The sequence below is a fragment of the Brassica napus genome, chromosome A3, assembly GCF_020379485.1.
Source record: "Brassica napus cultivar Da-Ae chromosome A3, Da-Ae, whole genome shotgun sequence".
Taxonomy (NCBI): Eukaryota; Viridiplantae; Streptophyta; class Magnoliopsida; order Brassicales; family Brassicaceae; genus Brassica; species Brassica napus.
In genome coordinates this window covers 9,430,383-9,458,308 of record NC_063436.1, presented here as the reverse complement: position 1 = coordinate 9,458,308, position 27,926 = coordinate 9,430,383, and the positions used below count along the sequence as shown (strand labels likewise).

The 27,926-nt window shown below is 30.9% G+C and overlaps 4 protein-coding genes and 1 long non-coding RNA gene across 13 annotated transcripts; 2 read left to right on the top strand and 3 right to left on the bottom strand.

Annotated features, from left to right (window-relative positions):
* Positions 1-2,975: 2,975 nt before the first annotated feature.
* LOC106443611 (peroxidase 22) lies at positions 2,976-5,229 on the bottom strand. Its single transcript, XM_013885157.3, has 4 exons — positions 4,911-5,229; positions 4,414-4,605; positions 4,158-4,323; positions 2,976-3,590 (listed from the first exon to the last, which is right to left on the bottom strand). The coding sequence occupies exons 1-4, from the start codon at positions 5,136-5,138 to the stop codon at positions 3,130-3,132; spliced, it is 1,047 nt and encodes a 348-aa protein (XP_013740611.1). The 5' UTR covers positions 5,139-5,229; the 3' UTR covers positions 2,976-3,129.
* A 4,056-nt stretch (positions 5,230-9,285) lies between these two features.
* Positions 9,286-11,392, bottom strand: LOC106443612 (peroxidase 22-like). Its single transcript, XM_013885158.3, has 4 exons — positions 11,106-11,392; positions 10,721-10,912; positions 10,434-10,602; positions 9,286-9,865 (listed from the first exon to the last, which is right to left on the bottom strand). The coding sequence occupies exons 1-4, from the start codon at positions 11,331-11,333 to the stop codon at positions 9,402-9,404; spliced, it is 1,053 nt and encodes a 350-aa protein (XP_013740612.1). The 5' UTR covers positions 11,334-11,392; the 3' UTR covers positions 9,286-9,401.
* A 473-nt stretch (positions 11,393-11,865) lies between these two features.
* LOC106431915 lies at positions 11,866-14,845 on the bottom strand. The gene is made up of 3 exons (XR_001286296.3): positions 14,031-14,845; positions 13,098-13,549; positions 11,866-13,009 (listed from the first exon to the last, which is right to left on the bottom strand). It is a non-coding gene; the product is annotated as an uncharacterized LOC106431915 (long non-coding RNA).
* Positions 14,846-17,467: 2,622 nt separating this feature from the next.
* LOC106438153 (WEB family protein At2g38370) lies at positions 17,468-19,437 on the top strand. The gene is made up of 2 exons (XM_013879229.3): positions 17,468-17,902; positions 18,114-19,437. Exons 1-2 carry the CDS (start codon positions 17,708-17,710, stop codon positions 19,359-19,361), a joined length of 1,443 nt encoding a protein of 480 aa, XP_013734683.2. The 5' UTR covers positions 17,468-17,707; the 3' UTR covers positions 19,362-19,437.
* An 823-nt stretch (positions 19,438-20,260) lies between these two features.
* On the top strand, positions 20,261-23,185 carry LOC125606841 (uracil phosphoribosyltransferase, chloroplastic-like). Of its 9 annotated transcripts, none has more exons than XM_048775718.1 (7): positions 20,261-20,662; positions 20,767-20,872; positions 20,986-21,034; positions 21,192-21,269; positions 21,420-21,488; positions 21,756-21,808; positions 22,132-22,692. In XM_048775718.1, the coding sequence occupies exons 3-7, from the start codon at positions 21,026-21,028 to the stop codon at positions 22,148-22,150; spliced, it is 228 nt and encodes a 75-aa protein (XP_048631675.1). In that variant the 5' UTR covers positions 20,261-20,662; positions 20,767-20,872; positions 20,986-21,025; the 3' UTR covers positions 22,151-22,692. The 9 variants fall into 9 exon arrangements, 2 of the variants coding, with proteins under 2 accessions (XP_048631675.1, XP_048631674.1); XM_048775717.1 differs by having other exon boundaries at positions 20,758-20,872; XR_007338066.1 differs by lacking the exon at positions 21,756-21,808 and adding an exon at positions 22,820-23,185 and having other exon boundaries at positions 20,263-20,662; positions 20,758-20,872; positions 21,430-21,488; positions 22,132-22,597.
* Positions 23,186-27,926: the final 4,741 nt, after the last annotated feature.

Below are 27,926 nucleotides of genomic sequence, written 5' to 3'. Positions count from 1 at the left end.
AGAGATGATAGTTGTTATATATAGAGATTTGATGACGAGGCTTGACGCCATTGGATCAATGCTGACGTGTCGCAGGTGTATGTAGTTACGGAACTTGATTTGACAGGCTGGTCCCTGTAACGTTTTATTTAATTACGGGATTCTCTCATGTTTTCATGATTGAGTTGAAACAAAAACTAACCTTTTTTTATTAGTTAAACATTTTTCATTTTTTACAAATAAAATTAACAAAATAATCGATTTTTTTTTTAAATTCTGAAGTTATGTATAAATCAAAATTTGAAGTGATGAAAACTAAACTTTGAACTCCCTAATAATTTAATGGTAAATTCTCAGAAAATAGTAGTATTTTCTAAATTTTGGAAAACTCAACCAATTCAAATATTTGAGATTTTTTAACATAATATTCTCGATTTTCTAAGATTTTTTCCTTAGTGTACACAAATTAATTTCTGTAAACACTGACAGAAAACAAAAGACTCTTCAAATGAGATTATTACTATTCAATGAATGTATTGACTGACATAAAAGTCAAAAGACATTCGAGTCTAGAATTAGAAGTAAACATTGCATGTAAATCCTCCAACTCCAGGAGGGGGAAAAATCATTTTCGCTGATATTTAACAGATTTTTTCTGTTTTTTACTAACATTTTTGTTTCTTAAAGATTTACTTCTATAATCAGTTATCAGTTTGACTACTTAAATACACTTCACTTCGGTATTTTACAACAAAAATACATAACATGTACTAATTATCAGATATTTTACCACATTCAACCATTTTAAAAAATTTATAGAAAAGCGACTCTAAAATTTTAATGCATTTTTGGTTTACATATCTAAAAATAAAACGTTCAGAATAGCGAACCCACATCCCAACTCATTTTCCTCTCAAGAGGCAATAGTAAATGTATAAGTAAATGTTTAATACGCAAGTTGTTTCGTAAATAAACAGACCTAGATAAAGTTGCATGTGTATGGTTAAGAGAAAGCGATCAAACATGTTGTTCGAGTGTATTTGGTATAGTACAAAAAAGAGTAATGCGTTAGGTGAAATGGGATGTGTCAATCATGAGACTGAACATCTACGGTCCAAAACAATAATATATAATTTGTTCTTTTTTTCATGATAGCTACAAAATTGAAATGGTTCTATATTCCCAAAGATAGGACACATAATTGTCTAACCTTAGCATAAAGTTGTATAAAATACAAATGCATGGAGGGGACCATATGTGTATGGGGCACGTGCTCTGCGTAAGCTAGTGGAACTGCTGGTTTATTTATTTGTTAGTCCTAATGAACTCAATTAGTGGGGTTGGATTATGTGTTGCTTAGTATTGTAACAGTTGCGTCTAATTGCTTTGTTTCCGCTGGATAAACAAATGCGTTTAATAAAGATACTACGGCGTGAGATTAAATTCTAAATTGTTTTCTGTTTGCCGTGTAAGCTAACACACTTAGACCGATGAGCATGATGCTGTTCGTCTTATCCCTTTATTTTTATATTAACTCCGTAGCGTTAGATAAAGATTGAGATTAGTATAGACTTTTGTTTTGTTTGTCAACAATTTGTTTTTCCCCGGGTTAAAATTGAACGGTCAATTTTTTTTGTTATTTTTTGTCTATGGCATGCCGCATGTATTATGTGGTCTTTGAAAGAATAATGACACAACAATAACATTAGTACACACTAGTATGGCATATTTTTTTGGCTGATAAATTGTCTTCATGTGAAGATTTTATGTTTATTAATTTTATTCAGCTATAATATATATTTACAAAATTGTTTCTAAATATTTTTGAATGTTTAGTTGTTATTGCATAATATGTATACATCAATAATGGATTGTATTGATAGGTTAGACAGTTTGGATATAAATGTCTGATATCTAAAATACCAAATTTCATGAAAAAGAGGGAATATATTACATTGGAAATATGAAGGACATGAGAGGAAAAGGGGGAGTTGATAATGTACCAATTCCTCCAACCAAATCTGCTTACATCTTCTTCTTCTTTAGGCCAAACTGCTTAAGCCTATTTTATATTAGGCTTTTGAGTGTTTTTTTTTTCGTTTTAGGCATTTGTTTGTTTACCAGAATTAAACTTTAGTATTTTGCGATTTCTTTATTTTAGTTTGATTATGTTTGAATATTATTAAGTTTGTAGTGTTCTTAAATTAATATTAATCATAAAAATGAATAGATTTTCGAGTTACATATTTTCCCTATATCTACACTCTCAAATAACGTGACCATGTAAGACAATAGCTACATGTTTGCTTCATCGTCGCCAAAAATAGCTAGGCAATGCTCTCGTTTAATAAGGAAACATAATTCAATAAAGCAATATGCGAATTAGATACTGTATTTAATTATGGGTATGAATGATAACGCAAAGCGATAAACGTTTTTACTGGTAACGTTGAGCTGTACAAAAAGGCAAAATAGTAAAAAGAAAAACAAAGACAGTGCAAAATTAGATGATGGTATCATTTTCGTTGAACTGTTTTGTTCATCCATCATTTGAGTGATAACCATTTAAACTGTACATAATTTACCGCTATGATATATAATTACTACTCAAAACTCTTCATGTTTTTGTTTGGCGGTGTGTTATAAACTTTGTTATAATGTTCAATTAAATCAAAATTTACTATGCTACAAACTTGAAACTGATATATCTTATGAATAAACAAGACGAGTCATTGCATTACGAAAATCATAAACATTTTAGTAATCAGAAAATCGAATTAAGCAATAACCTTTTTTAACAAACAACATTTTATAGATCCTTTACTTTTCATTGAAGGAGAAAACGTTCACGGCAGATACAATAAAACCAAACCGGCTATATCACAGTACGATAGAGAACATAGATAGTATAGCTAAAAACAAACAAAAAATTTAAAACACTAAAAATGAGGAGTGGTCCTTTACACTCGATGTCGGTAGTGTTAAGAAGAGAAAAGTGGACTTGAGAATTATAGGATACATTCAGTAATCCTAAATTCGAATTTCATAATTATCTCATACATAATTCGTGAGAACATTTATTTAGTCGCAATACATATATCATTACCCATGCATTTTATGCTTTCTTACATATCCATATCTCCGACATGATCAAATCGAACTCACAACACCATCATCGTCATTCTCCACACTCCTCCTTGGGTTCACGACCCTACAATTCAGTCTTATCTGGCCTTGGTTTCCTGTCAAAGGTTGAAGATCTCCCATCCGAATCATTGCTTCAACGAATGCTTTAAAGAACACGGACCTGTTGCTGCTGTATTGCTCCACTAGTGGAATCGTGTCGGCTTGAGGAGTCGAAAATAGTTCTTGATCACTCTGAATCAGACCTCTCCCGTTACGAAGATTGGTGTAGTATTGATTATCGAAAGTATTTGGAGTGACGGGGTCGAAGTTGGCCAGAACGGTTCCGTCTCGGTTTTCAGGGCACAATGCACGCAGTTGGGCGAGGTAAGTTGTGTCAATACTCGGGTCTGGGCCATTGGTATTGTTGAAATTGTAGAGACGAGGTGTCACAAGTTGACATTGTGCTCTTCCAAATGTGTGGGCACCTAACAATTTTGACAAAAAGGTTTATATAGATACATTTTTCTTTATGTTTAATCAAATATGATGATTATTAGTGAAAAAAAAAAACAAATATGATGATTAGCATGTTTTGTCATTCTACAAATTCCTCTTATAATTCAAAATTAATTATACTTTTATTCAATAAATATATACTCACTCTGTTTTTAATAGATGTATTTTTTTTGGTGTGACATTACAAAAGATATATTAAAATTTTATTATAACTGCATTATTTTTTGAATAAGCTATTTTCTATAATTTTAAACGAATAGTATTTTAATAAGTACAACTAGTTTTTAAAAGTTTACAATTCACCATTATTAATAATAATTGTATATATATTTTATTTTTATCTTTGAAAAACAGAAAAGTATAAATAACATATATATCTATTTTACGATAATAAAATTAGATTAAAATGCGAATTAACTTTGCATTTTGCTAGATACTTAAGTTGATAAGTGAATCCAGCTAACTATCAACATACAAAGATAAAGTGTATCTAGATAAAAGGATGATCATATATTGTAATAAACATGAAATTTCACCAGAAAGAGCGACTAGATCTGAGGTGCGGTTTAGACCAACGAGAGCAAAACTTGCTTTAAGTTCATCAAGAGTGAAAAATGGAGAAGGAAGTGTATTAGCCCCAACGAAGAAAGCTTGTAAGCCGTCTCTCCTCCCCAACGGAACCGACCAACTTGGGCCTCCTGACTACATAACATAAAACGCTAACGTCAACATTCATACCACTCTCGATTAATTCATACATATTATAAGCCATGATGTAAGTATGTAATATACCAAAAGGACTGATACTTGAGAAGCGATAGTGAGGATATCTGCACAAGACACTGTTCTTGGGCAAGCTCTCTCAATCTGGGTTTTCATTCTATCTATGACGTTAAATCCTCTAGCCGAATTTGCGTTTGGCAGAGCATCTTTCTCAGTCCTGAACGATGTGGAATTGTCCAGCAGTATCGAGGCATCACAGCCCTACAAAACCATATTACATTACATGACCATATTGTCAACAGGATTTTGGGAAAAGCCTGATAAAACATTCATCGTATCCCAAATTTTTAAAAGACAATATACATATGTCGCATAATCCGTAAATTGTCAATTTTAAGATTAATCTAAAAATGTTTATAATCTCAGATCTGGCATGCGATTGTGTATATTATTTAATCTAACAAATTCTTTTAGCCTTTGTTCTTTCTGTAAACGTACTTTTATCCATGAACACGTAGTGGATTTTTCTTTGGGTATGTGAAGAGATAAGTTGAGTAAGTTCTTACATTAACGAAACAGTCATGGAAGTGAAGGCGAAGGAGGCTAGCGGTAATACGAGGATCAGAGCCCATTTCACGGACGATGATATTCCCAATGATGTCAAAAACACCCGGGCATGTTCTGGAATAAAAATCAGGCCTTAACTGAGCATTAGAGTTTGATGCTTGAAGCAGAAGGCAACCCAGGATTAGGGCTCCCACAACACTGCAAGAAAATGAAGGAGAAACCACCATTTTCCAGGAGTGAAACAAAAGCTGGTTTTGAGAGTGTGGCTGATCAAAGAAAAAAAAAGAGTGGTGAGTGTGGATGATGGGGAATTAGCTTAAGCCTAGAGGAGCATTATATATAGAAGCTTGAGTGTTTTCTTCTACAGTATTAGACTATTAGCTAGGTATCTATAATCTATTTACTACGTGGTTGAAGGAGAAATAATAATCTACTCTATTAAAATAGAGTCCTATTATAAATCTACTGGTGGAGGAAGTCGTTTTTTTAATTTTCGGACCCTTACTAGAAAGTTACATGTAATATTAGTTATACGCTGCTTAATGAATTAACCGATGCAATATTTAAATCATACCACCATCGGGTAATAGAACCAAACCAATGTTCTGACTGTCGATTAAATTAATACTGGACCGGTTATCTATTATTATAAGAATATATCTTACGTACAGACTTTGCTTAGACAAACATGTTTACTTCATTTCTTTACGTGAATCACAACAATTTCTTCTCTATTTGCTTTAGTTCATATCAATAATTGCATAACAACAAATTCAAGTTCATTCACATATTGTCCTTCTTCATAATACTAACCAGACAACCCGAAATCTAAACATACATTACACCTGCAAGTTTTGAACACTTACTTTCACTAGCATTAAGAACATAATAATTTGAACCATATATTATAGATTATATTCATTTCAACATCTAATCTATTAATTTAGGTTCATATTTTCATCTACTATTAACAAAAGTCATAGCAAGACCACTTAAAAAATTAATTAATATGACATATTTGATTATTTACATTAATAATAAACCAACTATAATTTTTTTAACTATAACAAAATCTGCTGAGAACAAATCTAACAAAATCTTACTTAAAAATTTAAATATTTTTATAAAATAACACATTAATTAATTTCATAATTAGTAATATAAATATTATCATAAATCAGTGTTAACTAAGATTTTATTAAAAACAATAAAATAGAATTATATACGATTTTAATAAATTTATAATTATATTATGTATTATATAAAATAGAACTGCCATATGCGCTAAATATTAAAAGATTATATTAATTAGGTAAATTAACAAATTTTAAAATTTTTATTTAAATAAATTATCACTCATCATTAAAATTGGTTAAAATTCGTAAACTATATAATCTTTTATTAAAATAAATTTCTTAACATATGTTAAACTTTTATATCTATAACTATATGTTATCTTTTTTTTTTTGAAACTCTCAACAATATTTTGTTTAAAACTGTTTATATACAAAAATATAATAGTATAATAACCTTTAGTTCATATACTATTTAAAAAACATGTTATTATTAAACTTTGAAATTTTAGTAATTCATTTCAAATATTAATGAAAAATCAAATTTTAATCATAAATTTATTTTTTTTATTTTAGTTATAACAAAATATGTTGAGAAAAATTTAGAAAATATTACCTAAAATTCAAATATTTTTTATAAAATAATATATTAATGTAGTAACAAAAAAATCAAAATTCACTCAAAAATAGTTGTATAATTTTTCAAAGTTTTCTTGACAAAATATAAAGTTTTGAAAATAAATATTCAAACTCAAAATGATAGTATTTTAAATTTTTAAAAAAGATAAAATCATAGATAATCAAGAATAACTTTTTGAAATACACCACAAAAAACAAACTACATATGTTGTAAAAATTAAAGCAAACTAATATTTTAAAATATAATTAAAAAAAGAAGAAAATTTAATACCATACCATCCAAATTATTATATATCAATAAAATTTACTAAAATAATATGATAGATGCTACTATGTATAAAAGTTTCAAAAATAATAGGGCAATATTATTTTAACAAAACAATGTTTTTGCTTATAAATTTTGTAAAATACTAAATTGATAGATGTTAGAATTATATTTTTTAAACACAACATATAAATATAAATTATGTTAAACATATTTATTTTCTATGATAAAAAATAAATTTATAATGTATTATATGCAAAATATATAGATTATCTTAAACATATTTCTTTTCTATAATATAAATAAATTTAAAATGTATTATATGCAAAATATATTGATTAAAGGAAAAACATATTTTGAAGTAGGTTTCTATTTGATTATTTTAGATTATTATTTTATTTTAGTTAACTTCAAAATTTATTAGTAAGTAATAACATTAATAACAAAGTAAAATGTATTAGACATATCACTATATATTAGTATTGCCGGTTAATAAATATAAACAATAATATTATATAATTACATAATATATAGCACTAAAATAAAAATTATATATTTAAAACATTTTTAATAATATGAAATACATTTATAGAATGAAAATATTATCCGCACGGACGTGCGGGTGAAAATCTAGTTGGTTATAAGAATAAAATTCACTGGTTCTATTAAGTCCATATGCACATTTTATCTTGTGGATGTGGACTTTTTACTTACTACAAATAAACGCATTATTCTATGAAAAGATAATTCTCAATTCCACTTATATTTTTAGTTGTATATCTATTTCAAGGCATAAATGATTCCTTATGAGAACTGAAATCACATTATTGGGTATGATAAATGATTAATAAACGCCAAAAATGTCAACTGTACATAGTACGAAAATTATATTGTATGATACTGAAATTATATTTGAAATTATATTTTTTTTTTCAAATTTGAAATTATGTTTATAACTGTATAAGAAATCGTTGTAGTTGTCTATCATCACGTGTTAAACATTTTTATTAGTAACGTGCTTTTTCTTGATATCTGACTCCCTAAGAAAGTGTCCATTTATGTTTCAAAGAACTGATTTAAATACGTACTATAGTCAGTACCTGCGATAAATTATATAATGTTTTGTGTTAAGGTTTGCTAATCATATAATACTGTTTTTTTTATCAAAAAATACTGTGTGATAACTTCCTAATTAGCATATACTATTTTCATCTTCGGACCTCTTAACTAGGATAGGTCCATCTAGTTATTGGACGACAAACAACTAAACATATCGTGTTTTTTGCTATTGGGTTTAAGTCTGATTGTACGAAAATATGTTTATATAACGACACTAGCGTGTACCAAACTAACATGCTACTGCATATTTTTTTAGAAACATGTATTGTGTGAGATTTGAATTTGATGAACAATAACAATAATACGAACTCGTATGCTATATTATTTTGACTGATACATTATCTTAATATGAAGATTGCATATTTTATTAGTTCTATGCAATTATAGTAGATGTTTTCATAATCATCTCTATGTAGTTCTGAATGTTTAGTTGTTATTGCAAATTTTTATAAACATAATGAATTATAAAGAGTAGACATTTTGGATATGTATATGTGTGACATCTAAATATCACGTTTCATGAAAAAAGAACGAATATAATACATTGGAACTACGAAAGATTTTTTTTTGTCACTAGGAACTACGAAAGATATGAAAGGAAAAGGGGAAGTTGATAATGTACCAAGTTACCAACATCCAACCAAATCTGCTTTACATCTTCTTGGTTTCGGGTCAACATGCTTACAATTATTTTAAATTGGGCGTTTGAGTAAATTTTTTTTTTTTCGTTTGTGCTTTTGTTTGTTTACAAAAGTAAAACTCTTGTTTTGTGATTTCTTTGTTTTAGTTTGATTATGTTTGAGACTTCTATTATTAGCTTTTTGGTGTTTTTTCTTAATCAGAATTAGGTTTGTAGTTTCATGACAAACAAGCGTTTGTTAAAACCTTATTTTCCAAGATGTTAATTAACTTTGAAAATCCGAATTAAATTTTTCCGTAAATATAAATCCGAGTAGACAATACGATTCCGTTCTTCTCTTGCGGATGTTTGATTCATCGTCGCCAAACTAGCCAGGCAATGCTCTTATTCATAAGGAAACGTATTTCAATATTGAGCGACCATCAGATATTTTATCTCGGATATGATTAATAACACAAAGCGATAATTAAAAAAGTGTAAATTTATAAAGAGTTCATAGTACTAAGAAATATAATTTAAAAATGGTTGTAGGTTACATCTTTATTGAATTTTTCATTTCAATTTAAAGGGCAAATTTTTAGAAATTGCATAATTCCTCTAACTTTTTAGTCACGGCACTGTTTGTTCCCAAAGTCATCTAGAATTAAGACCCATAATTATCTCATAACTCGTGAGAATATTTATTTTAGTCGAAATACATAAATTATTCCCCATGCATTTTATGCTTTCTTACATATATATGTCTCCGACATGATCAAATCGAACTCACAACACCATCATCTTCATTCTCCACACTCATGATCCTTGAGTTCACAACACTACAATTCAGTCTTATCTCACCTTGATTCCCAGTCAAAGGTTTAAGATCTCCCATCCGAATCATTGCTTTTGCGAATGCATCAAAGAACGCGGTCTGGTTGCTGCTGTATTGCTCCACTAGTGGAATCGTGTCGGCTTGAGGAGTCGAAAACAGTTCTTGATCACTCTGAATCAGACCTCTCCCGTTACGAAGATTAGTGTAGTATTTATTATCGAAACCATCGGGAGTCACGGGGTCGAAGTTGACAAGAACGGTGCCGTTTCCGTTTTGAGGGCACAGTCCACGTAGTTGGGCGAGGTAAGTTGGGTTAATACTCGGGTCTGGGCTATTGGTACCGTTGAAGTTGTAAAGACGAGGTGTCACAAATTGACATTGTGCTCTTCCAAATGTGTGACCACCTAATATTTGACAAAAATAAAAGTAGAGTTACATCTTCCTTTTATGTTTTAATCAAAGATGATCATGAGTCATGTTTTGTCGTTTTACAAATTCTTCTTACGATTCCAAACACTTCTATTTTATACATTAAATATATGTTCCCTTTGTTTTAAAACAAAAGAAAGTTTTTGATGTTTTGCACATATTTCTAAAATATAATAAAATTTTGTTTATAAAATTAATTACTATTTTCCCATATTAGTTCAATTAATATAATTAATTTTTTTAAGCTTACCGTTTATTGTTAAATTAAATTAATATAAACTGCATACACTACAAAAAAATAAGCAATTCATAACTAATGCGTCTCGTCGAAATTATTTTATCCTAATAAAAATTTGTTGGAAATTTGCAGGAAAACCATTTATTCATTTATTTATTTTAGAAACAGAAGGAATATTAAATAATATATAACCCTAATAAACTAATTATAATTATAAAATCAGATTAAAATGTGAATTAACTTTGTATTTACCAGATATTTAGATGTTAAATGAATATATCTAACTATCAGCATGAAATTTTTACCAGAAAGAGCGACTAGATCTGAGGAGAGGTTTAGACCAACGGCAACAAAACTTGCTTTAAGTTCAGCAAGAGTGAAAAATGGAGAAGGAAGAGCTGTATTAGCCAGATCGAAGAAAGCTTGTAAGCTGTCTCTCCTCCCCAACGGAAGCGGCCACCATGGACCTCCTGACTATATAACATGGACGACTAACGTCAACATTCATACCATTTTTCGATTAATTCATACATATAAGTAGGTATGTACATATATATAATATATAAGTAGGTATGTACATATATATATATACCAAAAGGACTGATATTTGAGAAGCAATAGTGAGAACATCTGCACAAGACACTGTTTTGGGGCAAGCTGTCTCAAGCTTGGCTTTCATTCTATCTATGACATTAAATCCTCTAGCTGAATTTGCGTTTGGAGCAGCATCTTTCTCAGTCCTGAATGATGTGGAATTGTCCAGGAGGATTGATGCATCACAGCCCTACAAAACCATAGTACAATACATGACCATTGTGTATATATATATTAATGTAACAAGTTCTTTTACCCTTTGTTCGACATTTAAATGGTATGTAAAGTTTCGTGACAAAAAAAAAATGGTATGTAAAGTACTTTGTCCATGAACACGTAAGTTCTTTTGTGTATATGGAAATATAAATTGAGTGAGTCCTTACATTAACAAAGCAGTCATGGAAGTGTAGGCGCAGGATGCTAGCGGCAATACGAGGGTCGGAGGCCAATTCATCGACGATGACATTCCCAATGATATCGAAAACATGCGGGCATGTTCCGAAATAGAAATCCGGCCTCAATTGAGCATTAGAGATGGATGCTCGAAGCAGAAGGCAACCTAATATTAAGGCTCCCATAGCACTGCAAGAAAATGAAGGAGAAAACTTCATTTTCTAGGAGTGAGACAAAAGCTGATTTTGAGTGGTGAGTGTGGATGATGATGAATTAGCTTAAGCAAAAGGGGCATTATATAGAGAAGCTTGAGTGTTTTCTTCTATAATATTACACTATTAGGTATTGTTTTAAGGTCATAAATCATCTATTTACTAGAGTGGTTGAAGGAGAGATAATAATTAGTTTTAAAATAAAATCCACTGGTTCTTTTGAGGGTGCTCAGGTTCTTTGAACATGATATATATAGTTCATTAATTTTTTGGTTCCATTTTTCGCTGTGATCAATCGGCCGTAAAACTGATCATATTTCCCATATATAATTATATATTTTAGTATAATTTTGTTTTAATTAACTCCATAACACATTTTAATTGTGAATTTGAACTTTTTACTTAGTATAAATCGACGATCGTTCTATAAAGAGAAGAGATAGTTCTCAGTTATGCCTATACTTTTAGTTTTAGTTGTACATCTATTTCAAGGCATGCATGATTCCTCATGAGAACTGAATTCACATTATTATAAATAACTAGTGGTATTCCGGCGCTACGCGCCGGGTTCATATGTTTAATTCTTACATGAATTTACAATTCATTTTATAGTCTTAGTAAAGAATATATGTTCAAAATATAAAAATGAAAATTTTATTCTTTCTAACTCTGATTCTGCTCTACATATTGGATTCAAACAAAAAAAAGCAAGCTCAAATGTATCCAAATTCAATTTGAAAACCCTAAATAGAATTAAGGTTTTCTTCGTAAACCATTGATAAAACGATTAAAACTTATTGATTCACAGCTCGCTTGGACGATCATTTATATAATTCTGATCAATACTTTAAAATGTTTATAATATGTTTTGTAGATTTATTTGCGTTCAACTATGTGACTGATCCTCTTTCTATCTGTAATACTATGCGAGAATCTAAATTTTACTATGTTACTCTTGTTCTACATATCACAAACGAATCAAAAGAAGTATCACAAATAATAGTAACTATATTTCAAATTTTGAAGTTACAACTCAAAAACGTCACTAAGATGAATTACCACACTTTATTCCAAATATTTGATCAAGTCTTATAATCAGCTAACATCTTTTATGATAGTATTATCAACATCCATCACTTCCACTGAAGTTATGCTATAAACAAATAAAACAAATTATATATCAAATTCTGTTTATATTATTACCAACTATTTTGTTCAATAACAATTTGCATTATATATAACCTAAAACCAATTCTTAGGTATCTCTTAATTCCCTGTCTTCTTACTCCTAAGTAATCAATAGTATTATGTTTTGAAACACTATCTGAAGTGCTTATTATTGGTAGACATGTCTCTTCCCGTGATATAATAATCAGCCAATGGTTTTTGTATCACAGATTAACATCAAAACTGATTCGTGTTGTTTTTTCACTGAGTGTAAATAATACGACAACAACACTTTAAAAATGGATGATGCGCAGTGAAGCTCAGTCGTGAGAAGAACTCTTAAATGGGAAAATACATTCTTTAAATACGACAGCCAGAGATGATATGGTAAATTGTTTTTGCTTACGTTATATGAATCGTCGTATGAGGAAACCTCTTTGGTTGTTGCATCATCTCCCATTCCATATTCCTTCAGTGCAGCTTCTAATTAGTCTATTGGAATGTACACAAACGTTCTGATCAAAAGCAAAGGTTTCAGACTCTTGCTTATATAAATATATATCGGTAAAGAAGAAAAGAGCTGAGAAGCAATGTGTTGTTCACCTGCTGCTGTCTTTGTCAAAATGTTGGAAGGCTGTTATGAGATATTCTGAGAAATGATGATTGTATAGATCTGATAAAACTGTATACATGATTTGAGAGAATTAATATTGGGAGTCTCTCTCCTCCCTTTCAACTTTGATCAAATCTATTTATAACCCTCACAACATTCCTCAGTCAATATATATAAGACTCGCCACTTGAGCAAACAGCCCATGTGCTCCGTTAACTACCTGTGCAGCCTCTCCAGCTCACACCTGATTATTCCTTATTCCTTCTTCCCCTTCCATCTCCTAGAACCATCTCAGACTCTTACATAAGCTAACTCCACATCAGACTCGTTGACAGGATCCTTCCCCTGCTGACCAACTTCATGATGATTCTCATTACTTTCAAGCATTGTTGCAGCAATGTGCTCGATTTAGGCAGTTTGTCCTGTTCCCATCAACATCAGCCTAAATCAGAATTCACAGGACACATAAGTTTTAATGGTAAAATAAGGGAATGAAAAAATAGTTTTCATGAGCTGCTTCACTTTTGCTGATGTTAGTCTAGATCCCAATATGACTAATCCTTAGTAAATTAATATTCATGGGGAAATCATGGAAATGATAAAACCCTATTCAAAGCAAAAAAAAATCAGACAATCAGACGCAAAAGGAGACGTTTTTAAAAACTTTGTTTTGAAGGGGTTGAAGGTGTATTAGTGGATTGTAAGCAACATCGAATTTTTAAAATACTAAAAACAGGTTTTTGGACAGGAATGAAATCAGAAGTGCTCGAACTCAGCTTGGTGAAGTGGCAGTTCCTAGTAGCAACATAAAAAAAAAAGAAAACTAAGTCTGTTTGGCTATTAGAAAAAGTGTGGCTATTAGAAAGTAGAAATAAGATCCCGTATAATAAGAAATTAAAAAAAAATAGATAGCTTTCTAGTACCTTCTTGTCCAGTAACACCATGTTTACCCCAATTAGCTCGCCTACCTTCTGCAGATTGCTAGTCTCCTTACAACGCCCCACCTCCAGATCGGAAAAGTAGATTTGGAAAATCATCATCACAGTGAGTTTCAGTTTGGCTAGGTATCGTGTGGTATAGAGAATCTAAAAGCATGAATCTCATCTGAAGGAAGAGGACGATATATATATATATATATATACAGAAAATACGCTTAGCAGAGAAACCAAAGGATCTCCATTCAATAGGACCTAGTGGGGATAATTTATTGGGAAGCATAATTGAGGTCAGTTACTCCCGGCAGGAAGTGGAGAGGACGATGTTAATGCAAATCTCATGCTCTCCACGAATCCACCGTAACTTCAAGCTCAATTAAGTTTTCTGATATGGGCCTATGTGTAAGTTAAAGTTTGGGCCAAACATTAATCGTAATTCAAACTCATTGACATATCGTCTAAAACATAAAAAAAAAAAACACGATGACAGATGTCAACTTGACAAAGGGTGAGCTGAGTTTTCCAGATTTGTCTGAAGCTATGAAGAAAACCCTATCTCCACTTCGACGACGATGCTTAACCATATAGGCTTTACATAGAAAATCTAATCGCAAAAGAAAATCGATGACTTTTTTATTTTGACTCACGAAGCCCATTAGATATACACGACCTTCATTATAACATAGACCAATTGGGTATCATCTTTAAGTAAAGTAACGAAGCTCATTAGTATAATTTTTTTTTCTAGTGGGACCCACATGTTGTTGACATGGTTGATTACTGCAATTTTAGTGGCTGATTTTCTGATCTGATGTGGCATAGCTCAGAAGGTTTCTTATTCACCTTTTAATAGTGTTAGATTTATAGACGACTATAAATGTCAACTGTACATATAGTACGAAAATTATACTAAAAATAAAATTTAAAAATGATTAGGATTTTCAAATTTTGATTAATGTAGGACTGTTAAATATATTGTTGATACATAATTTATAACTGTACGTATCTAGGAATCATTGTATCAATATATCATGTGACAAACATCTTTTTATAAGTAACATGTTCTTGTTGATCTCTGAATCTCTAAAAGATAATATCTATTTACTTTTCTAAAGAAATCAACTTAAAAAACGTATATCCGATCAATTTTATGTACTATATCCATATTTTGTGTTGAGGTTTGTTAATCATATAATATTATGTGATCATTTTCCAATAGCCTCTACTATTTTCGTCGTAGAATCTTCTTAAGTAGGATTGTTTCCTAATCAGCAAATACTATTTTTCCTAATATTTAACGATATAATACAAATCACATGTGAATAACGTTTTGTATTTATTTGCCCTTCACTTTCCCGCGAAAAAGATAGCATCAGAAGCGACTTTCACAACCTGCACAAAATAATTTAATTTGAGATAACATAGTTACCTAATACATGTCTCAATTCCATACGACTCCAGCCTTATGGTTAACCTAATCTAATACTTTAGCTCCTTGTCTTTTCTTCTCGTGAGTTCAAAGCGGACAAATGATTAAATAATTTAGAGAAATATCAAATATCTAACAAGATCGTTTCTTTTCAAATATAATACACCAAATTTTACATTGATAATAGCACAAATTATTTGCTTACGTTAAATGAATTCCAAGAAAATTTAAATAATATACGTTTGGGCTCTTGTTTTCTAAAATTAAGGATCCCCCATTAAATGATATTTTGAACCGTTACATGAATTCTGTCCTATTATGAGAAATTTAAGCAAGTACTGCTATATTTGAAACAAACACTTAAAATGTATATTTTCAGAGAATTGCTCTTAAATTTGTTATTGCGAGTAAATGGAAAACTAATACTTCGCAAAATAGGGGTGCAAGTAAAGGGTAATATAAAACATTAGCTAGACTGCATTAGTCATCCTCAAATCAAGTTGAAATCGAAGACAAAAGAGACAGAAACAAAATGAAAATATTAGTTTAAAGTGTTTGGACAAAAGGAAGAAAAATCAAACAAGAAGTTGGACAAATAATTGGCGAGAACACTACATAGATCACGTTATTGATGACTAAATATAATCTTTTAGGTGAGAGAAAATAAAATAAACCAGAACTAAACCGAAGATTTTTGGTTAAGGAAAATGTATATGGGTTTGACCCAAAAAATATGTACGAGGGTCTTTGTGAATGGTTACTGTGTACGTATGTGTATATAAGAATATGAATAGACCCTTTATTTTTCTGGACCCTTTTCAGTAGAAGTGTGGATGATTGTTAACAGAGATTAGGGATACTTAACCCATGTCTGGTGCCACATGACTACATTAGTTCGGATGAATAGATCATTCTCATTATTGGAAGACAGACAGCTAAAAACATTGTGTTTTCGGCGAATGAAAATGATATCCCCAATCACAATGAGGCTACATAGTTCATGTGACGCATTACATATGTAAGAAAATGGCTATTTGGCATGGCCAAACGTCAAACACATTTTCTTATATGGACGCATGTCATTTTTAGTAGATTCTGGTGAGAAGGACAAGAAATCAAAGAATTAAAATACTTGTCTAATTAAAAGCATCGTCACATGCTTCGCCTCAGAGCTGTTTCTGCCGGTTAGAACACTTGTGCCACCATTTTCGTTGCTCTAGGAGGCTTTCACGAGTCTGGCATGTTGATCAGCGAGACACGACATCAATATGTTATTATGTTATGTGTGTCCTAAATCCTAATCAATATTAAAGTTATCCGTTTACATCAAGATTAGTTCATTCCAACAAATAGTGTTCATAATCAAAATTATTCATTCCAATGGATAAGGTTATTTATATATTCACATGAATATATGGAACAAAAAGTGATATATCTTGGTAATCAAATTTGTAAAGTTATGCAATCATTTATATGTTCTTCCAGTTCACTCAAACTATATAAAATATCTCAAAGCTGTCCACAAGAGCTTATCATTATACAAAATACCTAATCTTAACCGAGTAGTAGTAGACTAATAGTAAAGGGTTAAGACAACGTAAATTCATAGGTTTTGAGTTCGATTCGTGCCTAAAAATGGTGTTGTTACTAGGACAAATAAAAATGAGGTCATGCTTTAATTGGACTAATCATCCGTATTGTTAGAAATAGTTGGCCTTTGGCCCAACCATCTCCTGTCAAAATAAAACCAATCTTAATTTGATAATTACTCTTATTGGACCAGACGAGAACAAACCATCTATCTTGCGGCTCGTGTCTTCTTGATCCCGAACTCCATCTAGATTCTAGAGTCGGACAATCCGTCTGGTACTTACCAAGACGCAAGAAGAGGCGAGAATGCAAGTGCTCAGAAAAGAATACAATACTAAAAAGTAAGAGGCTGAAACTGAACACAAACGTAAACATACACACGACTTTTCAACGCACTCTCTCTCTCTCTCTCTCTCTGTTACAGTATACGACAAATTCAGACGACCGTCGCGTGTGTGTCGTTCCGACACGTCGTAGTCACATTCACAACAGTATCTACCTCAAAACAATAGTTTTGGTTCCATTCTCACCGACTAAAACTTCAAAACCCTCTCTCTCTCTCTAGTCTTTGTCTCTTCTTCCCCACTTCACTCTCTGGCCTTCTCTGTTCTCCTTCCCAAAGATCTGTCTTCTTCTGCTCTCTTCTATGGCCGAGTCCCCAGAACCGGTCTCTGTAACTGAGCCTGGGAGCTTAAACCCTGACTCGGATCTGTCGTTTAATGGCCGAGTCGAGATAGACACTTCGACTCAGTTCGAGTCAGTCAGAGAGGCGGCGAACCGGTTCGGCGGTTTCGGTTTTTGGAGACCTTCTCACAATTATAAACCCCCAGGAGCCTTTCAGGTTTCTCTTCTTTGTCCGAAAGATTGTGACTTTTAGGGCTTTTCCGCTGTTAATTGACTAGGCTTGCTTAGCAATGCTCTTGTCTGAAAATGACAAGATTATGTTTCTCTCTTGCTGATTTACTTGGAGTTGATGTTTGATGTTGTCTGCTTCATGTCTTAAACAACACAATGATAATGATGATGATGATGTTTTCTGATTTTGGTGGTAGGAAAATGTGGAAGGTGATATCATTAGACTCAAGGCACAGGCTGCTGAGCTACAGAACGATCTAATTTTGAAAGAACGGGAGACGCTTGAGGTGGTTAAGGAGCTTGAGACCACTAAAGCCACAGTTAAAGAGCTTAACTTGAAGCTTCAGAAGAAGAATGAAAAGGAGCTGTTGAGAGAAGAGGTTGATGGTTGTTTCAAGCCAGCTGGTGCTGTACTGAAGGATCTAAGCAAGGCAAAGATGAATTTATGCAAGAGGACGGTGGATCTTGCGGGTATACGCGGGTCTGTTGAGGTCTTGAACAAGAAGCTGCAGGAAGAAAAGGCTGCACTTGAGAAGACCCGCGAGAGACTTATGAAGAGGTCTTTGAAGGGTGAAACAGGCGAGATGGATGCGTTTGGAATGATGAATGAGGTTCAAAGAGTTAGCAGTGAAGCTCAAGAGTTGAAGAGAACAGGAGAGAGCGCACGGGTGGAGATTGTGAAAGCAATGGCTGAGATTGAAGACACAAGAGAGAAGATTAAAACGGCTAAGATCAGATTGGTTGCGGCTAGAAAGATGAAGGAAGCAGCCAGAGCTGCTGAGGCGGTTGCAGTCGCCGAGATTAAGGCTGTTACAGGAAGCCAGAAGACGGACGAGGCCGATGCAATGTCGAGAGTTGAAGCTAATGTTCTGAAGAAAGTAGACGAAACGGCGCAAGAAGTTGAAACCAGCAAGAAGGCAATGGAGGAAGCTGTGGAGATGGTTGACACTGCTAATGCTACAAAACTCGAAGGAGAAGAGACGCTACGAAACCGGCAGTTAGAGAAAGGACAGAGGAGAAGATTATCTTCGTCAGTGAACAACACAGCCAAGTTCAAGAGCAGAAGAGAGACAACAACAACAACACCAAGAACGACGCGTCTGATGGATGTAAACGGTCTGCATCTGACGTATGATGATGTTGCTGTTGGTTCATCATCTTCAGTACCTGTCTTGAAGGCAACAATGTCAATCGGGCAAATACTCAGCAAGAAGCTACTTGTTGCTGAGGATTCAGATGCGATGAATGTTGCTAGCGAGAGGAAGAAAATGTCGTTGGGTCAGATGCTGGCAAAGAATAGCAATGATGATGAAACTTGGAGCAAGAAGAGTGAAGGGAAGGAGAATGGGAAAAGATCATTGACTCGAAAGAGATTTGCTAAGATCGCTATGTTGCTGAAGAAAGAGAGCAAGAACAAGAAGAAGATAGCTTTGAAGTTGAGGTGATAGAAATGATCTGTGTATGATGACTTCTTGCTTGTGTTTTGTTACAAACATTCTATTAAGAAGTCTCTTCTATATCCTGACTGATTTAGAGTCTAAGATGATACTTAGAACAATGTGTTACGAGACTAAACAAATCATCATCAACTAATGGAATGGATTAGTAAACTAACCAAGCTGGTTTGATCAAGACTACAACTGCGAAAACAGAACCAACCAGGATGACAGGATGTGTGTATTTATAAACCAATGTTTACTAAACATTTGCCAAGCTAGCTTAAAAATCATAGCTTAGAACATAACTATAGGTTTCTAATTTTTTTTCTCAATTTGACCAAAGGAGGCTGTCCCATTCTTTCAAATCCATTTCTTGCTTGCCCCTCAACATTGTTGTGTTCAGGATCTTGGTTTGACTCTTTTGCCAGATTCATCTGTGATCTTTTTACTAGGAACCTTTTTGTCAATCATTACTTTTTATACATCGTCATTATAGGTATGGATTATTGGTTTGTGTATTTTAATAGATTCAGATTTTTAAATCTAAACCAAAATCAGTGTTATTCAATCATATAATTCTGCTAATAGATTTGATTTCATAATAATTTTTACTAAATATTTAAAACCTTCTTTGTTAGAAATGCTTAAATCTGGAAAATTTGGATTTGTAAATAATAATCAATTTTTATATTAATTTTAGAAAATATTCATTAAATTTTATAAATAGTTTAGAATAAAAATACATAAATAACACTTTCTCAAAAAGTGGATTATAATCTAACCTATACTAAAAAGGTTATATGAGCATCAGAGAAGCTGTCCACGTCAGCAATTAAATCCACGTCGGATTGGGCTGATGGGTTTCTCTATTTTTTTTTCTTTATAGTGTTGGCCCGTAAGGCCCGTTAATTTAGAGAGATGGGTAGAGACGCATCGACACTCTGGAACCCTAATCTCTTCTCTCTCGCGCAAGACCGACGATCTCCTTCTGAGCCCTTTCATCTTCTTCCGTTAGTCGTTCACGTTTTGTCATTCAATCCACCATCAAACCTTAGGCTGAGACGATGAATATCTTCTGCCTCTCCTATCTTTGTCGTTTCCGCTACTCCATCCCTGTGTCTTTATAAATTAAACATTTTAAAGCTTCTTATGCTCTTTGACAAAAAAAAGTCTCTTAAGCTCCCACGAACAGGCCCTGTAACACTACCGTCGAAACTTTGTGTTCTCAGATTTTGCAAGGTCGGGAATCGGGATGTGATAAGAAATGGCAAGCTTATGGGGTCGGTCTACTTCTTCTTGACGCTAAGGTACCTCTGGCGATTTTCAAAAACAAATGGTTCCCTTTTCCTGATTTATAGGTAGCGATAGATTAATTATTCTATGGGTTCATGGTGTTTTTCAGCTTTTGCAGGCCCGGATTGCAAATCTTTAACGAGTCATATGATTATGAACTGACGTGATCAAATCAGAAGCCAATCTAATCCCATGAGATCTTCCCGTAAGGGTCAATACCTATGGTAAGACAACTGATTTTACTTCTAATTTATATCATCATATAATTCAAAAATTAAAACCTCATGTTGGAGAAACAATTAAAAAGGAAATTGTTGGTGTTTATCTATCCTTGCAGGCCCAGATTGCAAACTTTTAAAAGAAAGTTGTTCAAGTAGATGTCAAAGGTACCTCTTTTTCATTAAGTTTTTTTATAAACACTGCTAATTAAAAGTTTAGCGCCAATTCAGTTACTGTCAATATGCCACTGGAAGCTTATAATTAGCCACAATTAACTTTTATATTGAGAGTTAAAGGAGATGAATTCATTCTTGGATTTTTCAGGTCTTGGCGCCACCACATCCATTGGTCAAACACTGGATCTTTGTCATGAGAAACGACCAACCTCCTACAGCTATTTCAGTGAGTATATATAATTTTGATTTCAGGGTTTGTGCAGATACAACCACTGTTAGGTTGTGCGCTTGAGTTTAAATACGAGTATTTAGGAACATGTTTTCAGTTTGCTACAGTAAGGTATCTGTCTTTCTTTTTAAGCTGAATTCTTTTGAGATTGTTTCAGGGAATGCAATAGCTGAAATAGGGAGACTATTGATGTTCGAAGCATCTCGAGAGTGGCTGGTACGTCCTGTTTGATACATCTCTCTTTTATTATGTTTGCTTATTTTTCTTGATTTTACACTCTGTCATGGTGATAAAGCCAATGGTTGTTGGAGAAATCATGACTCCAGTGGGTGCTACTTCGGTTGAATTAATTGAGCGAATTAGTTTTGGTTCTGTTTTGCAAGCGTGTCTAATGCCGTAAAGCATATTAAAGTGGTGTTTGTTAGTTTAGAACGTTTGTTTTGTTTAATCTGCTCATATACGTAATTGTATATTTTATTGTAGCTGTGTTCATTCAGTAGCAAGTGCTTCTCAACACAGATCTATATGTGTCAAAGGTAATCTGGTATTGAAAGGAAATCTATTTTTGAGATACGTTCCTCATAGTTTAGCCAACTCACTTGATAAGGTATAAGTATTTGGCGTAGTTGCTTTATATGTTCAAATTTCTCATTCTCTCTGTATTATTATACGGTTGAGTTTCACTGAAGGCTTTTGAGTATCACTGATTCTCCTATACGAGTAAATAAGCTTTGGTTGTTTGAATATGAGTGTCCATTAAAATTTTAATTAATTGTAACACAGATGTTTTATATTGAAATACTTACCATTATCTGTTTCTTTGGTGAAACAAAAGATTCTAACCATTATCTGTTTGCAGGAATGGTTTCCAGAGGTAGGACTTTCTATGCAACAATTTTGACGAGCAAGCAACAGTTCACTGGAGAAGAAGAAATCGGAGTCTCGAGCACACACGGCTCAGATTCACGCTGATGTCTTTGTAGCTGGTGTGGATGCATCTGTTAGCTGTCGCAGGAGCAACCGTTGTGTCTTCCAGCTTTGGGAAGGACGAGAAAATGGCTAAGTCAGAAGTAGCAGTTGCCACGACCCTTGCGGATGCTCTGTATATGAAGGATGATGAAGTGATTGCAGCTAAGCGAGAGCATTTGGCCTTAACAGTCAATGAGACAATGAAGAAACCTTCAAGAATGAAGATTGTGGACAATGAGAAGAGCGGGAGAGTAACTTATCAGAAACTCAAAAAGCGTTGTTGAAAGATTTGATACCAATCTTGACAACTAGGACATCAGTGACCTGTACAATATTTGGATCCGTAGCTGTTGTAGGTATGATTCTTTATTTTTCCCATAAAAAGTTCTGATTTTGTATCTTACCTTTTGTCTAATGATCAAATTTTTTTAATACAATCAGCTTTGATCAATGGATTTTACAACATATTTCTCATAGGTTTTTTGATGATTTAAATTAAACTATAGTATCTTCTTCTGCGTTTCAGAAGATAAAACTATGACCTTTGTGATTTAGTTAAGTTTTTACGTTCTTTTCAGTGGGTCTATATGATAAAGGGAGATTGAATTTGGAGCTTGAGGTTTGATTGATAAGTGTGCGTTGAACTTAGTTTTGAGGACCAATCAGACACTGTTACACTTATGTTCAAGGTCTTCATCAAGATATCAGTAGGGAAAGTTCTTCATCAAGATATCCGTAGGGAGATGGATCACAAAGGAGGACAGTTAATAAAGATATGAAGTTCAGTTATTAAAAGAATAATTGCACACAAAAGAAAAAAAATTAAAACTCTTGCGGAAAACGTACTCTATAGAATGTAGGACAACCTTAATATAGCTCATAATTGTAACACAAACCCAAAGTTAGTAGCCATTAGTATCTACAAACCTTAACATTTGGTTAAACAACTAAAATCTGGTACTGATCTGGTATTGTAAAACGATTAGAACTCCATATTTGTCTTATTCAAATAATATATAACACATTCAATAACAAAATATAAAACCCACGGCACCTTGAAATACTTTACCACTTAAGTAATTTGTTGGTCTTTTCGGCTCTATTCTTTGTCGTCAATCTTTGATTTGGGCTACAATAGTATGAGTCTTACGATAATCAAATAGCAATTAACTAGATTTAGTCTTTTGTTTTGAAACAAACTAGATTTAGTTCATCGGTCAATTTTCTTTCTACGTTCATATATGGTCATTAATCTATACTATACTAAAAGGGGGATATAAGCTCCTCTTAGGGTGTCCACGTAAGCACAAAAAATCGTCCAATCAGAGAGTTCGAACTTGCCACGTCATCTCATTTATTTTTTCGTAAAAAATGAAAAAATAATACAAAGGAAAGGATCGAACCCGGGTTAGTACGACATAAATATAGAGCATATACCACTAAGCCATTGAACCTTCTTGGACACATATACAAGAATCACTAAATATGTAATCACAAACTCTTATGTAAATTTACAATAATATGGATTCAACTTTCAATACTTTGTTTTGTAAAAAAAAATAAGTAAGTGACTAAGCTAATATATTCTTTAAAAGTGTGAGAACATTGAGAAATATGAAAAAGCATAGATTTTTGTTTTCGTGACAAAGTTAAGAATTTTGTAAAAGTAAGTTTAACATATAAATTTTCGTGACAAATATGAAAAAAACATAGATTTTTGTACAATTTTGACAAAACAACTCAAAACATAGTTCTCTAATGTCTTAATAAAATATTTTTTAAGGGTGCAATAATTAAATATATCAATTCAATACATTTTTTAATTTATAGACAAAACAATAACACAACAAATTTTGAAACATTTTTTTAACCTATCGATTTCTTTTCATGAGAATCCAACTAAACAAGATAAAAAGCAATTAGATTTATTTAGTTACCATTTTATTCAATTTTGATAAATTTCAAATTGTAATAATGTCTTTTTGAAGTTACAAAAAAATAATGTTATTTCTTTATTACACTAGCATTATATATGGATTCCATGTACACAAATAAATATAATATAACAACATAAGCTTGCTTTCCCCGATTCATATGAAAACTTTTTAAGTTATCCACCAAAGCAAATTAATTAAATAAATTAAATTGTTAGAATACAACAAATTAATATATAATTTTATTTTAAATTATTTAAAAAGTGTATTTTCATTAAAAACAAAATAATAAATAAGTAAAACCGATTTGATGGTAATTTTTATGACATATATATATTATGTGAAAGAAATATAAGCTTAATATGGAAAAAAAATCTTAAATACAAAAAACTCTATAAATTAACAAAAAAACTAACAAAAATTAAATTATGATATCAACTGAAAGCTTCTTAGACAATATTAATAAAATATTTAAGCGATAATTAGACAAATTTGATTTTTTTTTGCCAGCAAAAAGTTTATTATTAATTAGCATCAATTATTTCAAGATGTTTAAGAAAGATGGACTTAAATGATATATGAACTATGAATAGTAGTACTTTGTAAAGCTGACTTAGATAACACATCTGCACATCATTTTCAGTCATTTTTTATGCCTAAATTCAATTTCTTCAGAGCAGTTATTCCACAAAGAGATCGTATGAGATATTGTTTTGATTTTCAGATTTGTTTCTTGACTGTTAAGAAGATTGATAGCTGTAAAAATGTCTCCTCCGAATATTATATGTCTATAACCGAATCCCCAACATGAGACAACTTTGTTTAAAAAGTAAATAATTTCATTTTTCTTATATTATATAATAAATATATATTATTTACTGATAATAAAAATATATTTATTCATCTATCACAAATATCTATACAAATATGTGAATCAAGTACAACAATCAAACAACATAGTGATTTCCACAAAGAAAATTTAAAAAATATATTTATGTTAGGTAGTCTTATTTTACATTCTTTAAATAATGTCATACAATATTATACATTATTTTTTTTAGAATTGAGAAATACATATATATCAGTTAGACAAATTAAGCGATAATTAGACAAATTTGATTTTTTTTTCCAGCAAAAAGTTTATTATTAATTAGCATTAGTTATTTCAAGATGTTTAAGAAAGGATGGACAAAAAAATAGGATGGACATAAATGATATATGAACTATGAATATTATTTTGTAAATCTGACTTAGATAACATATCTGCTCATCCATTTTCAGTCATTTTTGATGCATAAATTCAATTTCTTCAGAGCAGTTATTCCACAAAGAGATCGTATGAGATATTGTTTTGATATTCAGATTTATTTCTTGACTGTTAAGAAGATTGATAACTGTAAAAATGTCTCTTTCGAATATGATATGTCTATAACCGAGTCCCCAACATGAGATAAGTTTGTTTTAAAAGTAAATAATTTTATTTTTCTTATATTATATAATAAATATATATTATTTACTGATAATAAAAATATAGTTATTCATCTATCACAAATAACTATGCAAATATGTGAATCAAGTACAACAATCAAACAACATAATGATTTCCACAAAGAAAATTAAAAAAATATATTTATGTTATGTAGTATTATTTTATATTCTTTAAATAATGTAATACAATATTATACATTATTTTTTTAGAATTGAGAAATACATATAATATCTTATCCGCGCGTAGCGCGGTTAAAAAATCTAGTTTATCATAAATGTAATTATTTTAAACCTTTAGAATGACGAGGGGTTTGAAAAAACTTCAAAATCAACGTGCCGTTAACCAATACTACAAAATAGAGGAGGCAAAAACATTGGTACAATGACGGTTAATTTTCAAATCAATTACATGGAAGCCAAAAAGAGAAGTCAATGCAACTCCGAGTCTGAAGTATTTTATGTCCCAAAATATTTTCTTGCGAGCTCTTTTGAGCAAAAACATCTATCTATTTGTATTTAATTGATAACTAAAAGCTGGTTATGAAATAAAAATTTCTGTATTGAAGAAATCTCTAAGAATAAAATTCTTTCTTTACTAAATAAAATAGAGAAACATTAAATATAAAGTTAACATTAGATAGCATATTAAACTTTGGAAACAAACCCGGAGGGTTAAATACAAATAGAACAAAAAATAAGTATAACAAATTCAAAACTATATTATAATTTTTTCCCATGTATTATTTGTGTGATCAAAATTTCAATATTTTAACTAAAATGACCCAAAATGTATATACAACTACCACTGATAAATTTGTAAAACTTTATAAGCATCAAATAAAAATTTGAAAAATAAAGAATACAAATTGATTACATTAAAATAATTATAAAAATAACTCAGTTTATTTTCATCTTATTTGTTATGTTAATTGTGTTGTTTTACATATAGTTTAAATATGCTTTACATGAACATAAATTCTATGATACAATTGAAAAAATAAACCCAAATTAAAATTTGGAAATATTACACAATATTCAATTTAAATTGGTAACAAATAAACTGTTCCAAATTTAGTTAGAAATAATATATTACTAAATTTTTATATATAAATAAAACAAATTTAAAATATGTAATCCGCGCGCCATAAATAGTTGATATCTTATTCTAAATTTTATCATTGAAAAATATGTTTTAAGATAACAACACAATAAATAAGAATTATCTTATTTCTTAGTTGCACCAAAAAGAATTATCTTTTTTTTTAATCTTTTATTATTAAGAAAATTCGTTTTCGATTATATATATAATTAATTATATTAAAAGTTCATTAAATGTATCATCGACTTTGACCACTCTAATTTGTGAAGTGAGAACTCGATTGCGAAAACTTATTTCGCATTATATCGAAATTTTAAATGAAGCATTCACATGTTAGAAATATTTTATAAAATATATTTATATAAAATGTGTTAGTTGATTAATATTTATTTACAAATTGTTTATATGTTCTAACTTTTATAATTAATAAAATATTTTTTTAAGATAGCAACACAATACATATAAGAATTATCTAATTTAAAATATTGTAAAAATAAAAATTATAATAGTATCAATAATTTTTTTAATTATATAATTAATTATATATAAATTTCATCAAGGATAAAACTGATTTTAACCATTTAATTATTATAAATGGTTTGATATCTTATTTTAAATTTTATAATTGAAAATATGTTTTAAGATAACAACACAATATATAAGAATTATCTTATTTTGTAAAAACAAATATTATTAAGAAAATTTTGTTTTTGATTATATATAAATTAATTAATTATTTAAATATTTAATTTTGATAATAATTATGTAGAAAGAGGTTTTTAAGACACAAGGTATGATAACAAGAGTTACAAGAACTATATTTTCCAATGTGTTACAAGAGCTAGATTTTGAACACAATTATTCGTCAAAATTATTGAGTATTCACGTGGGTAATATAATACATGATCCTAACTCATGTGATTAAGAAAAATCCAAAAGAAAATAATATTTGATAAGTTATTTAGGTGTCAAAAATGATTACAAAATCATTGACATTTTACATAAAAAATAAAATAATATATTGGAGTAAAAATCAACTCTATTTTAGTATTATATTATTATAAAATAAAATTTAGAATAATACTTGTGAAGTGCTTTAATGGCCGCATTGTTTACTGAACTACCACATTTAAACACATGATTTAGTATATCATTTTCTCAGTA

Excerpts from the sequence above, each read along its gene's own strand:
- LOC106443611 (XM_013885157.3), bottom strand. The coding sequence starts at position 5,138 with ATGGTGGTTTCTCCTTCATTTTCTTGCAGTGTTGTGGGAGCCCTAATC. Across the intron at positions 4,606-4,910 it reads TCCATGACTGTTTCGTTAAT|GGCTGTGATGCCTCGATACT; the intron begins GTAAGAACTTAC and ends ATGGTTTTGTAG. Across the intron at positions 3,591-4,157 it reads AGATCTAGTCGCTCTTTCTG|GTGCCCACACATTTGGAAGA; the intron begins GTGAAATTTCAT and ends CAAAATTGTTAG.
- LOC106443612 (XM_013885158.3), bottom strand. The coding sequence starts at position 11,333 with ATGAAGTTTTCTCCTTCATTTTCTTGCAGTGCTATGGGAGCCTTAATA. Across the intron at positions 10,913-11,105 it reads TCCATGACTGCTTTGTTAAT|GGCTGTGATGCATCAATCCT; the intron begins GTAAGGACTCAC and ends ATGGTTTTGTAG. Across the intron at positions 9,866-10,433 it reads AGATCTAGTCGCTCTTTCTG|GTGGTCACACATTTGGAAGA; the intron begins GTAAAAATTTCA and ends GTCAAATATTAG.
- LOC106438153 (XM_013879229.3), top strand. The coding sequence starts at position 17,708 with ATGGCCGAGTCCCCAGAACCGGTCTCTGTAACTGAGCCTGGGAGCTTA. Across the intron at positions 17,903-18,113 it reads AACCCCCAGGAGCCTTTCAG|GAAAATGTGGAAGGTGATAT; the intron begins GTTTCTCTTCTT and ends TTTTGGTGGTAG.
- LOC125606841 (XM_048775718.1), top strand. Across the intron at positions 21,270-21,419 it reads AACCTCCTACAGCTATTTCA|ATTGTTTCAGGGAATGCAAT; the intron begins GTGAGTATATAT and ends AATTCTTTTGAG. Across the intron at positions 21,489-21,755 it reads AAGCATCTCGAGAGTGGCTG|CTGTGTTCATTCAGTAGCAA; the intron begins GTACGTCCTGTT and ends ATTTTATTGTAG.